Source organism: Musa acuminata, chromosome BXJ2-8, assembly GCF_036884655.1.
Source record: "Musa acuminata AAA Group cultivar baxijiao chromosome BXJ2-8, Cavendish_Baxijiao_AAA, whole genome shotgun sequence".
In the NCBI taxonomy this organism is placed as follows: Eukaryota; Viridiplantae; Streptophyta; class Magnoliopsida; order Zingiberales; family Musaceae; genus Musa; species Musa acuminata.
In genome coordinates, this window is record NC_088345.1 from 9,024,609 (window position 1) to 9,036,935 (window position 12,327).

At 43.2% G+C, this 12,327-nt stretch overlaps 3 protein-coding genes across 4 annotated transcripts; 2 read left to right on the forward strand and 1 right to left on the reverse strand.

Moving 5' to 3' along the window:
- The first annotated feature begins 890 nt into the window (after positions 1-890).
- LOC103994239 (growth-regulating factor 10-like) lies at positions 891-3,010 on the forward strand. Of its 2 annotated transcripts, XM_009414572.3 has the most exons (5): positions 892-1,297; positions 1,383-1,511; positions 1,617-1,850; positions 1,965-2,312; positions 2,393-3,010. In XM_009414572.3, the coding sequence occupies exons 1-5, from the start codon at positions 1,180-1,182 to the stop codon at positions 2,395-2,397; spliced, it is 834 nt and encodes a 277-aa protein (XP_009412847.3). In that variant the 5' UTR covers positions 892-1,179; the 3' UTR covers positions 2,398-3,010. The 2 variants fall into 2 exon arrangements, with proteins under 2 accessions (XP_064977454.1, XP_009412847.3); XM_065121382.1 differs by lacking the exon at positions 2,393-3,010 and having other exon boundaries at positions 891-1,297; positions 1,965-2,384.
- A 1,105-nt stretch (positions 3,011-4,115) lies between these two features.
- Positions 4,116-5,982, forward strand: LOC135619938 (guard cell S-type anion channel SLAC1-like). Its single transcript, XM_065122448.1, has 3 exons — positions 4,116-4,718; positions 4,795-5,600; positions 5,673-5,982. Exons 1-3 carry the CDS (start codon positions 4,116-4,118, stop codon positions 5,980-5,982), a joined length of 1,719 nt encoding a protein of 572 aa, XP_064978520.1.
- Positions 5,983-7,190: 1,208 nt separating this feature from the next.
- LOC103993199 (4-hydroxy-tetrahydrodipicolinate synthase, chloroplastic) lies at positions 7,191-10,538 on the reverse strand. Its single transcript, XM_009413167.3, has 3 exons — positions 10,180-10,538; positions 8,994-9,074; positions 7,191-8,304 (listed from the first exon to the last, which is right to left on the reverse strand). The coding sequence occupies exons 1-3, from the start codon at positions 10,284-10,286 to the stop codon at positions 7,377-7,379; spliced, it is 1,116 nt and encodes a 371-aa protein (XP_009411442.2). The 5' UTR covers positions 10,287-10,538; the 3' UTR covers positions 7,191-7,376.
- Between the last annotated feature and the right edge of the window lie 1,789 nt (positions 10,539-12,327).

Here is a 12,327-nt window from a genome sequence, read left to right on the forward strand (position 1 = left end):
GATGATGAAGACATATGGAGGATATGTACCAATATGTGGGAGCAACTAGAAGTATGTAGTGAGACAATGATCAGGGAGGAAGAGGTGTTGGTGGCAAATGGGTTATGGTGGCAAATGGGTTGTGGGTTGTTGGTTAATATCGACAATGATCAATATTGTGTAAACCTGCAGATTTCTATACAATAGTGCTGTAGTCTCTGTGCAGTAGTTCTATAGTTGGAAACTTGGAAATGATTCCGGATGCTGCTTGTCGAGGCGAAGAAGAAGTAGAGGACAGCAGCTTGGGAGAAGTGCAGATCACTATTGTTGCTGTGGTAGAGAGGGTTACTGTGGTTGCGAGGGCTGTTGCGGCAAGGGCGTCCGTGAAAAACGTTGCACTACTTTGAGATAGAGTCACGGTCCACGAGGCAGTAGGAGAAGAAATCGAGGTTCGGTAGAGTCCGACGAGGAGACAGGTCTATTTCGAGATGTTTAGAGGTAGCCTTCACGGTGAGAACTTTGATACTATACTATGATAAAAATGAAATAAAAAGAAGAAAATTATATTGATTGAAATAATACACAATACTTTATATTTATATATATTTTTAAAAAAAATTCTTAAGAGAGAAAGATTTTCTTTAATAGATTTATGATGAGATTCATGATATCTCATCATATAGTTGGAGTTCCTCGAGAGGATTTTCCTTCCCGCGCCCCTACTCTTCTCCCTTTCCGGCTGTTTTGCAATCCTTCGGCACTTCATGACGACTAGCTCTTGAGAGAGCGTTACGTGTAATACACCCTTTCACATTCAAATTAAATATATTATAACAAATTACACACGTCACCCTTAAAAATCGTGCTTTTATTATCGGACGTTGGATCATGGTATACAAACATTTACTATAGTTTATTTGATGACGGACGGTAACACGTCACGGACTCCGATAACCCCTTTACATGATCCGACTCCGACCCGATAAGTTGGCTCTAGAGAGATTACTCCAAATCACATATAACACGTCTGTTGTTAGATGATTTCTGATGAATACGGGATGGATCTACCTATCGGATTCGGATTGTGATAGGCCTTCGGCCCCTGTACTCGCATACCGACGCGTAGTTCTGTCGTGCGTGACCGCGTTAGTAACGCCGACGGGAGACATGTAATGTTTGGTTCTGCAGACGGCCTGACACATGTCAGACGACCCTCCTCGCCTCGCAGACCCACGCGCCGTCCTCCCCGAAAAAGTCCAGAGATGGTGTGCGGGAGAAGCAGATCGTGAAGCTTCAGCTTGCAGGATCACAAGTAGAAGTAAGTCGTTCGCTCAGGGAAAGCTTTTCCACCGATCGTTACGGGTTCTGACGCGGCGTGATTCTTGCGTCCGCCCATGTCCTAGCGCTTCGCCGCTTGCGTCGCAGGGTGTTCCCGATGGCGGGCGAACGGAGATCACAGCCGCTGCAACGCGAAGAAGAAGGGGGAGAGTCGTCGCCTCGCAAACTAGCCCGCGTCTTGTCCGATGAAGCTGGTGCTGCTTCGAACCTTTTCTACTCCCTCGTAAATCCGTTTGCTCTCTGGAATTGCTTGTGACGTTCTTATCGTGGTGGGTGGCGGTGGTTCCTTTGTACGGAAGGGATCGTGACGATGGCGGCGCCGTCGCCTTTGATGCTGGGGTTGGGGCTCGGGCTCGGGAGAGGAGTAGGAGCATCCAAACCGGTGTTCACCTTCATGCAGCTGCAGGAGCTGGAGCACCAGGCGCTCATCTACAAGTACATGGCCGCTGGCCTCCCCGTCCCAGTTCACCTCGTCCTCCCCATCTGGAAGAGCGTCGCTGCCTCCTCCTTCGGCCACTACAGCTACCCTTCCTGTTGTACCCCATCTCCATCCCTAACCTCGCGTTTTGTTCGATGAACTATAGTTTTGTCTCTTCTTTGGGGCTTTGGGGTCCAAATAACCAGTTTGCGGTGTCGGCGCGAGGCAGTGATGGGCTACGGGAGCCTGTGCCTGGACTATCGGAACATCATGGAGCCGGAGCCCGGGCGGTGCAGGAGGACCGACGGCAAAAAGTGGCGGTGCTCCAGAGACGTCGTCCCCAACCAGAAGTACTGCGAGCGCCACATGCACCGGGGCCGCAACCGTCCAAGAAAGCCCGTGGAAGCGGGAGCTACCACCCCGATCACCGCCACTTCTACACAGCTGTCCATTACGGTTCCGGCTGTTGGGCGCCAGCTGACTACCGACGCCAACACCGGCATTAGCGGTGGCAGCCGCGTGTCTCCGCCAGGGCAGGGCCTATCGCACGCTCGCGTCCTTCGAAACGACGCTGCTGGTAAAACCGTGGCTTCCTAAGCTCCTTTAAGCAGAATCTTTTCTTTCGAGATCTTTTGAGATTTCTGTGTCTGGTCTCAGCTTGATCTGCCTGTCGGAGAGGGAAAACACCGTAGGCACGAGGCAAGTAAGTAGCTGGTGCGCGGTGGGGAGGGGGGGTGACAGAGGAACCCAACCCAGGTCTCATGATCCAGCACGCCCAGAGCTCGCATTACGATAGATGGTCTTTTTCCTCCTTCGTTTTCCCTCTGTGGGTAAGCATAGGTTCCATGGTGTGAGTGGTAGAACTCTGCTCATCTCTGTCCCGGTCGCCACGGTGAGTGAGAGACAGCTCATGCCGTGGTCTGCCACGGTGAATCAATTCCAATCTCTGACATGTCTTGTCAGAACGGTGCAGCAGCTTTTCTTTAGGTATTTGAATCGCTCGGCGCTGAGAAGCTCGTATAATAAATGGACTACGCCACCTGAGATGGCATATGTAAAGAGAAAGAGATGTACATGTGCTCTGTTTTGGTGTTGTCGTTGTTGCGTGCTTCACTCTTCATGGAAGTGAGGGAGATGCCTCTCCTGGATTGATCTTGTTTCGTAAATTTAGTAGATCGTGGTCTCCTCAGGTGCATGCTTATGTTCTCAAGTGATAATTGTAATGATCTGAAGATAGGGGACACATGTAAAATATGAACAAACTGATTTGTCCTCTTTCCGGTTACCGGTTCTGATTTGATTGTTGATGAAAGACAGTTCAAAGGGCCCAGCGGAGACATGAAAAATGATATGAGTTTTAATTATAGAATCTTACGTTTGATTATCACAGTCTTTAATTATTAATTAAGCTGATTAATATTTCTATTTTTTTATATAATTATGAAAAGTTCATTAGTGCGACCTTTTTGAGAATCTTAAAAAGCATTTTTTAGGATACGGATGATGTTGGACGGATTTATGAATTTTTGATTTATTTACTCATTGATCAATGTGAAACTAAATATTATTATCATTTCGGCAAGTTCAAAAATGATTTCACGTTGGTTCTGAATCTTTATCATATGTAGAATAAATGAAATCTAACTTATTATCTATCTTCTTTCGTCTCATCCAAATTATCGATCGTTACATAGGCATTCTTGGGAAGTATATGAAGTTCGAGAGGTCAAGCAATAAATCATAGAATTTTATAACACCAAGCAAATCTTTCCTCGGAATTATTGGTAATATACAACCCTAAATTACTGTATACAAAACCATCAATTAAAATGTTCTTCATTTACTCATCAATAACGTTAGAAATAAAAAACAAACCAAATATTTATAATTGCTTAAGATTTTTATATATTTTAAGAAGACATCAAAGAAAGGAACGTAAGCATCTAAGCATATTTATGAGGCCCAAACACCTAAATCCATATTTTCCTTTTATTAAGTTGAAACATAGTTATCTTACTCCAAACTAATCATTTCATGTTTGCCTCTTGCTAGTATCAAGAATGATCGAATCTAGAAGATATTAAATCTTACAAAATTATATTAATAATATATCCGATCAAACTCCTTCGATGCTTAAGTTTAGCTTAGGTGCTATACGAACGACAGAAAATGGTAAAATTGAAAACACTAACTAAGATAATACTGTTGAGTTGTTAATCATGCCCTTATTTTTCTATCAACTTTCATCCCATAAGTTAATCTCGGATCACCCAGTTTCGCTCCCGACACTTGTAGCCTTTAACCTTTTGATCCTTCCTTTAATCTTTTGATCCGTACAAGAGAGAGTCTTCTAATAGCTAGTTTGTTGCACCAGACTGTCATGGACCTTGGCAAAAGGCCAATTCTCCAGCCTCGCCAACAACAATGGCCTCCGCGCCTTCGGCTTCCGGCCGTTTACCTCTTCGTGCACATCCACATGTTGCTCATCAGCGAGAACGAGACCCTGACAAAGCTCAGGCATCGTCAGCCTACCCACGAATCCATCAACCTCCGAGGAGGCGCGGGAGGTGACAGCGGAGGAGAGGCGGGGGCGCCAATGGCGATTCTTAGCCGGCAGATCTCGCTGGAGAGCGGCATCGCCTGGGTCGACACGGAGGAGAAAGAAGTCCAGGGAAGAAGAAGCAGCGACGCCAAAGAGGAACCACGGGTGGTTCTATCGCGGAACAGCCGGAGCTGTGGAGCTCCCGGTGCCACCGCGGGGAATGCCGGCCAAAGAAAGGGAGATTTCAGCATGTTCCGGACGAAGTCGGCGCTCGCTTCGAGACAGAATTCCTTCTTGTCGTCGCGGAAGGAGAGCGGACCCGATCTCAACCACGCCGATGGCGTCCCTGGGTTAGCCGGGACTGACGACAGAGTTAACAAGAGCGTCTCCGCCGGAAGGTACTTCGCCGCGCTTCGAGGGCCGGAGCTCGACCAAGTCAGGGTAAGTAAGAACAAATCCTAAAGGCCATCATGTACTTGCAGTTGGCGCAATTCGAGATCGTTTCTACCTCGTGCAGGATTGCGAGGACATCCTCCTTCCCAAGGGCGAGGTGTGGCCGTTCCTCCTCCGCTTCCCGATCGGGTGCTTCGGTATGTGTCTCGGCCTCGGTAGCCAGGCAATCCTGTGGAGAGCCCTCGCGTCGAGCCCGGCCATGGCGTTCCTCCATGTGACCCCTGACATCAACCTCGTCTTCTGGCTTCTCGCGCTTGTAGTCTTCGTCTTCGTCTCCATCACCTACGTCCTCAAGTGCGTCTTCTACTTCGAGGCCATATGCCGTGAGTACTACCACCCCGTCCGAGTCAACTTCTTCTTCGCGCCGTGGATCGCCTGCATGTTCCTGGCTATCGGTGCCCCGGCCAGGCTTGCGCCGAAACAGCCCCACCCGGCCATCTGGTGCACCTTAATCGCACCCGTCTTCGTCCTGGAGCTCAAGATCTACGGGCAATGGCTGTCGGGGGGTAAGCGCCGGCTGTGCAAGGTGGCCAATCCATCGTGCCACCTCTCGGTGGTCGGCAACTTCGTCGGCGCGATCCTGGCGGCCAAGGTAGGGTGGGAGGAGGCCGGCAAGCTCCTATGGGCGGTCGGGCTAGCGCACTACCTCTGCTTGTTCGTTACCCTGTATCAGCGGCTGCCGACCACCCAGGCGTTGCCCAAGGAGCTGCACCCCGTGTACTCCATGTTTATTGCGACGCCGGCGGCGGCAAGCATCGCGTGGAGTGCCATTTACGGGAAGTTCGACGCCGTGGCGAGGACCTTCTACTTCATCGCCCTCTTCCTCTACTGCTCCCTCATCGTGCGCATCAACTTCTTCAGAGGATTCAAGTAAACAACTCCCCAAGCGAACACAAGGATCCTTCTCTCCTAAGCTCATAATCGGCAGTTTTTGAAGCGCAGGTTCTCGGTGGCGTGGTGGTCGTACACATTCCCGATGACGACGGCTTCCGTCGCCACCATCAAGTACGCGGAAGAGGTTCCATGCTTCTTCACCAAGGGCCTGGCGGTGAGCCTTTCGGTCATATCCTCGACCATGGTGTTTCTGTTGCTCTTGTCCACCCTCCTCCACGCATTGGTTTGGCGATCCTTGTTCCCGAATGACGTCGCCATTGCCATCGCTAAAGACGGCAACGGCGGCACGAGATTGCGGGGAACGGATAAGGCGGCGGCGGCGGCCCAAAGGAGATACGACCCCAAGCGCTGGGCGTAGCAGTCCCCTCTTGGTTCCTCCGCTACAAATGGCAACTCTCGAGAGATGGGAATCCTCGATGGATTCCTTGGAAGGAAATAAAGGGATTCATGATTCGGGAATCATAACTCGGGTTTCTAATTCATTTTTTACCATTGTAACTTAAAAAAATCCATTTGATTTTTATCAAATGACACCCCTAATTAGTTTTCACCTCAAAATACTATTTTTTAATCCATTTTTTTATCAATTAAACGAAAACATCCTTCCCCTTCACCAACAGCCGTTGCAATTCTTGCAACGTCGTCCACTGAGTCTTTCGCCTTACAAACACCTCTGCTTATTACTTGTATGAAAGTGGGCGATGATGGAATCCAATCCTAAAATCTCAACCACATTACCCTCTCTTCATATATCATATAAGTCTCAATTTTTTATTCAGAAAAAGAAAGATGATCCGATATAGATTTGCAATACCAATGGTCCGACAAATTTTCGATATGCAAACTAGTGTAAATCAAATGGTACACTCGAAGACCTGTATCGAGCAACATAGGCCATGCACCACCCGATACACCTACTACAAAAGCCGGTATCACCCAGTGTTGGGTACAAACCCAACGTTTCTACATTTTTCTTTGAGATTCGATATGTAATCATGTACTTGACACACGAACATTTACCGATCCGAACCCTGACCAGTGCAGTAGCAATACATGAAACTACAGATCTTGCACAGAGATAACTCTACTTGGCTAAAACATCAAACTATCATTTAAATGATAATACAGGAAAGGCTTTTTAAATAACTCACTTCATAATTAATATAATACATTTAAGCTAAAAAGCGATCGGATTCTAGGATCTGCATCGTTAGGCCCAACATAAAACAGAAATCACGAATTGTAAGGAAAAGAATTACCGTGTGAAAGATGCTTGCAAACTCCTGATCTTCCATCCTCTTTGTCTTCTCAAGTCCTAGGCAACTGAAAGCTGTGAAAGACAGGAAACCATTACTACACAGTTTCTGAAAGAACATTAGTTTGACAGAATAAAAGGCAATTTAATGTCAAAGAGCACATGAATTTCATCTAAAACCAGATACCAAACAACTTAAACATTCTATACGTACTTGCGAGATTGTAATGTGGATGATAAAGTCTCGATGGCCTGTAAATTCTTTTCAAATAGCTTGCAAAGACTAGAAAATAATGCTGAAATATCTCAGATGGTGAAAAAAATATCTCATTAAAGTAGATAACTCTTGTTCCAAAGGAAATATCAACATCAATAACTACTGCTCCACCTCTAGCGTGTTCAAGCACCAACCACAATCACACGTAGAACTTAGAACCCCATTACAGGTTATCAGAAAAAAAAAAAATCAATGTTCCAAGCTTGGCATAAACCATGAACTAGTACCTACCTACCAAAACAAAGTCGTCATCATCAAGAACCTCTACATCTTTTTCTCCCACAAAATTCTCACGCCCAAGTGCTTCCACAATACCAACAAATTCAAGTCTCCTCGCAAGAGGAAGAGGAACATATGGCAACCTGAATACTGGCCGAATCACGCCAAGCTGTGCAAGAGCTGTATTGAGACCTATAGGGTTTGGCTCCTGGAACAACCATTTAATAAGAGGCATCAACTTTGAGTTCAATAAAGGATTCTTGCCTTGAAACATGATCTCATGCATCAGACCTGGAACAAGGTTGCTAGCAACAGATATAACCCCTGTTGCTCCAGATGCCCACCTAGCATCGTGACACTCATCATCATTTCCACTCCATATTACAATTCCTTTATTTACATAATCTTTGATGCGATCATTTCCCATGCACTCCTTAACACCTGCCATGTTAGGATTTGCTGAGACTGTATGTATCACTGGAGGAGGAATATCCTGTCCGGTCCTTGATGGCACATTGTATATGATTGTCGGGCCCATGGAAAGAATAGTCTCAAAATGTGACACCATTCCTTGCATGGATGTCTTCCCATAATAAGGATTGATGTGTAATGCAGCATGCATTCCTACAGCAAAGCCTTGTTCTGTTGCATGGATTGCCTCTCTCGTCGAGTTGCTTCCAGTATTACCTATAACTTTGACTGATGCACCAAAACAGTTAACAGTGTGTCCAATGAGCATAATGTGTTCATCCCAGCTCATGAGTTGGCCTTCTCCCGTTGTACCTCCCACTATTACACCTTCAGCACCATTGACAATCTGCATGTGCATTAAGGAGTCATAAGCTTCAAGATCAAATCTCCCATCAGGTAGATATGGAGTCTTAATGGCTGTGATTAATCTTAAGCCTTTAATATCATCAACTGATGTCCTGAAGCAGAATATAAGAACAGAGTTATCATCAAAAGTTTCAACCTGAAACGAAAATTCTCTATTATTATAATACTGAATAACTACTTGGTTTACACAAAATGAACAGAAAGATACTTTTTTCCAATATCAAAATTCCATAAAAAATAGCTTGTACAGTCAACACAACAAGTCCAAGAGCCATGATACTACCACAAAAATTATGAGGATGTTGATGAAACAGGTTCCATAATTTCAATCCATTAAATCCAACACAGTTCAGAATAAAATAATCAGTAACTGAATCTGCACCACATTTAAATTAGTTGAAACCATGAAAACTAGTGATCAACAATTATGAGATCCCATCATAAGAACAAATGACCAGAAAATTTCTTCAATATGTAAAAACTAGTTAGATTAATAAAAAGCACAGAGAAAAACTATTGTAAACAATAGTAGCCAATAAATTTCAATTTTCTTTTAGTATAAAAATTGAGCAAGAAAAGCCCCTCCAGAGTAAACAGAAGTGTTTCACGGTACCGTTCTTTTTAACACCTAAATATATCACCCCCCTGCAGTCAAACTTTAAAAGAACAATTTGTTGACCACACAGCAATGTCATCCAAATCAACAGGCAAAAGTAATTTAGGAGAATTAATATCATCTACCATGTGTGGATAAACCATTCTTTCTTTCTGTAAAACCAACCTATTCTTAACTTCTAGGCTGCGCATTGGAAGGTGAAAATTGGGAATGACAGCAGCTTTTGGAGATCTCCATCTTGTAGTCCTAGATGTGCAAGTACAAGATAAGTATTAGCACAGAGCAGACAAGCAAATTATCAATCAAAATTTATATGTGGCTCAAGCTAGAAAGAAGTTTGACCACCAATAGCAGATATAACAGTCTCACGCAAAATGTCATACACTGTTAACCATCAGTCTACAAAGCTTGAAAATAGGAAGAAATATACATTCAGTTCAGCAGAGAAATGCCACTTATAACTTATGAAATTAATGATATTGGCAAAACAACATGCCAAGAAAGTGACAAGTTTGCATTTCTTGTTGCCACTATATAATAGCAAAATATTACAAACAGCTAACTATATGTTGGCACCCTTGGCATGAGTTTGTGTTGGGTGTACCTTTGACATGAGTTGATGTCAGGCATGCAAATACCTTTCTGGCATCATATGTATTAACCCATGCCAATGTGTCAATTGGTATAAAGTTATGTACATACATAAAAAAATATTTTCCAGTGACATAAACATGTAATAAATTTCGCAAATGATTATCCTACCATATTCTTCTACATGGATAATGATATTCACTTTTGAAGCTTGTCCACAGGCTATATTAATATACTGTTCAATCTTGAGACAAAATAAGAATTAACAACCTAAAATAATGAGACATTTTTTGTAAGAAGGGTGGGCGGTCTGAACCTATGTTCTATTTACCACGTCCAAGTAAAATTTGGAAGGCCAAGATTCTTTATTATCTGAGGAAGTTTAGTACATTCTCTGCTTGTTAATTTCTTACTTGGAAGATCATAGACATGTAGATGAGCACCAGATTCCAATTCTTAAAGAGAAATTGCAAATTTGATACACATCTTACACGCAACAAGGAACATCTTTTCAAGAACGCTGGACTTTTCAAAATCGTAATGCGCCCATGAAAACAGCACAATCCCGAGTAACTATCAATTAGCATCAAGTACTGAAGTGACTTAAAACTATGGCAGACCCTATGTGGAAATACCTAGTGCTACGGCCACAAAGTGCAATTTTTCCGTTAGTCAACATGAAGCTTAGGAGGAGAACGGAACAAAATGTACATTACAACACATTGATCTATCATCCAAGCCAGGGGAAAATGAGATAAACCTTAGGCAGGAGTCAGGTGCCGGGCGAAACGGCTTCAGCGGAGATCTAAGAGGCGCAACCACATCGGTCGACGACAAACTGGGGTTCGTCGTCAGCAATGCCGCCATGCTCCGTTCTATTTACCGCCTTCTTATCAACTGGAGGAAGAACAAACAAACAACAACGCTAAGACAAGAAAAGATAGGCTTTGTTGACGCGACTCGATGAGGAGAGGTCGAACGACTCAGTGGACGATGGTAGCAATAGTGGCTCTGGAACAAACGGGAGGTGGCTGCGATGGACGCCGCGCGGAGCGGCGGAAAAGAGAGCGCGGGCTCGGAGACGGCACAAAGGTTGTGAAAGGTGCCCTCCTTCCTCGAGTCATTTTATTAGGGCTTTTAAAAATGGGAATCGGCCGTTTCTTACTCGTTTCCTGCTTTACCTGGCGGATGGGATAGACTGGGCCTAGAGAAGCCCAAAAAGGTTGACATGACAGCGCGGCCCGTAACCATGTGGATGTGTGCTTATGCTTTTTTTGCTTTTAGAAACACTGTTTGCTGTTGGAATGGAAGCATTTTGGAAAAGACCATTGAGATGCGGACTGAGTTTTGCATGGAAATTGTCTGTCCTCTCGCAGAAGTGTTCTCAAATTTCATTTTACCTTTTGATAAGATGAAGCGTTCTACAAATGACTTCACAAATTAAGTAGAAGGGGAATTAGTTTCCTTTTGATAAATATTTAATCGTATTATCGACAATCTCAAGAACATAAGCGCTTAGAAAGGGCCCTAAATATGCATAAGCTCGATTAATCTTAACACACGAACCAAACCCAAATGTGCAATTTTGATTATATTACGACAAGTCCCAAAAGCTTAACTCGAGTTGATTAAAAAAGAGTTTGATGTATATTAATAGATTCTATCAACTTTTCCTTCTTTCATAAAGATATAATAAATCTCAACTATTCAAAATCTTTTATTGACATTAGGTTCAAAGTATTTAAAGCACTAATGGTCTAATAATTATTTTTTAAATTTTTTTAATTTTAAATATATGATGATTATAGATTAATCTCAAATATATTTATTGTTGAGAGAATATGTCGTTAACGTCCTGCTCAACCCGATGTGGTGCAGACCCCTATACACAGGGTTGTTTGAGGTACTTACGAGGTAGAAAAATTAAGCTATTATGGTACCACTTGTACGAAAATCGAGGTCGAGAGATATTTCTCCATCCGATCCTTTTAATGCCTAAGTTAGTAACCCAAGATATATGACTACAGACGCGAATGATAAAAAAAGATTAACCCTCTCCCCCTTATATTGAAGATGAGCTTTTATATCTGGTCATAAAGTGATAGAATATTCTAATGAATATTTTATGAGGATGCAATCTCTAAATACCTCCAATAGTCTTCCCTTACCTCTTGTTCAAGGGAGGAGAAGGGGGGAGGGATGCAACCCTTTGCTTTGAACCTTTGCTTATGTGAGCAAATGAGTGGCTTTGCTTATGTGAGCAAATGAGTGGCTTTGCTTATGTGAGCAAATGAGTGGAGGTTAAACTTCGTCTTCTCCTTCCGTCCTAGACACCACATGCCGATTATGTATCGAATGATGATTAGTTGATGATATATTATTTATCATTTGTCCCCCTCTCCCAAAGACATACTTTAGGGCTCTTTCCAAAGGGGTTTGAAGCGTAGCGATGGCTCGGTTAGGTGAGGAACGAATGAGAGAAATCCCTCCCCTTAAATAGGAGGAGATGAGCCTCCATTAAAGAAAATTTATTTTTATTTTCATATTTATTTTGATATAAATTATTTTTATTTAATATATTGACAAATATGATATCATCCTATTTGAAATGCTTAATAGTTATTTCCTAATTCGTATTAACAAACAATAAAATAAATTAAGATTTCCTAAATTACAATGGCAAGTAAGGAAAAAAAATTAATTCCTAACTTAATTATTTGATTTGATTACAATTATGTAGTAGGACATCATATTCTTCACACATGACTTTATGTCATTGTGGAGATTTTTAGGCTTGAGTAATTATGATAGATTCACTAGTCTCAAGAGAGGATTTTATGATAGCAAGTAGGTCGAGAACCTGACGTGGTTTAAAGATACCACTTTTTGAGTGTGCTGTCATTGGGTG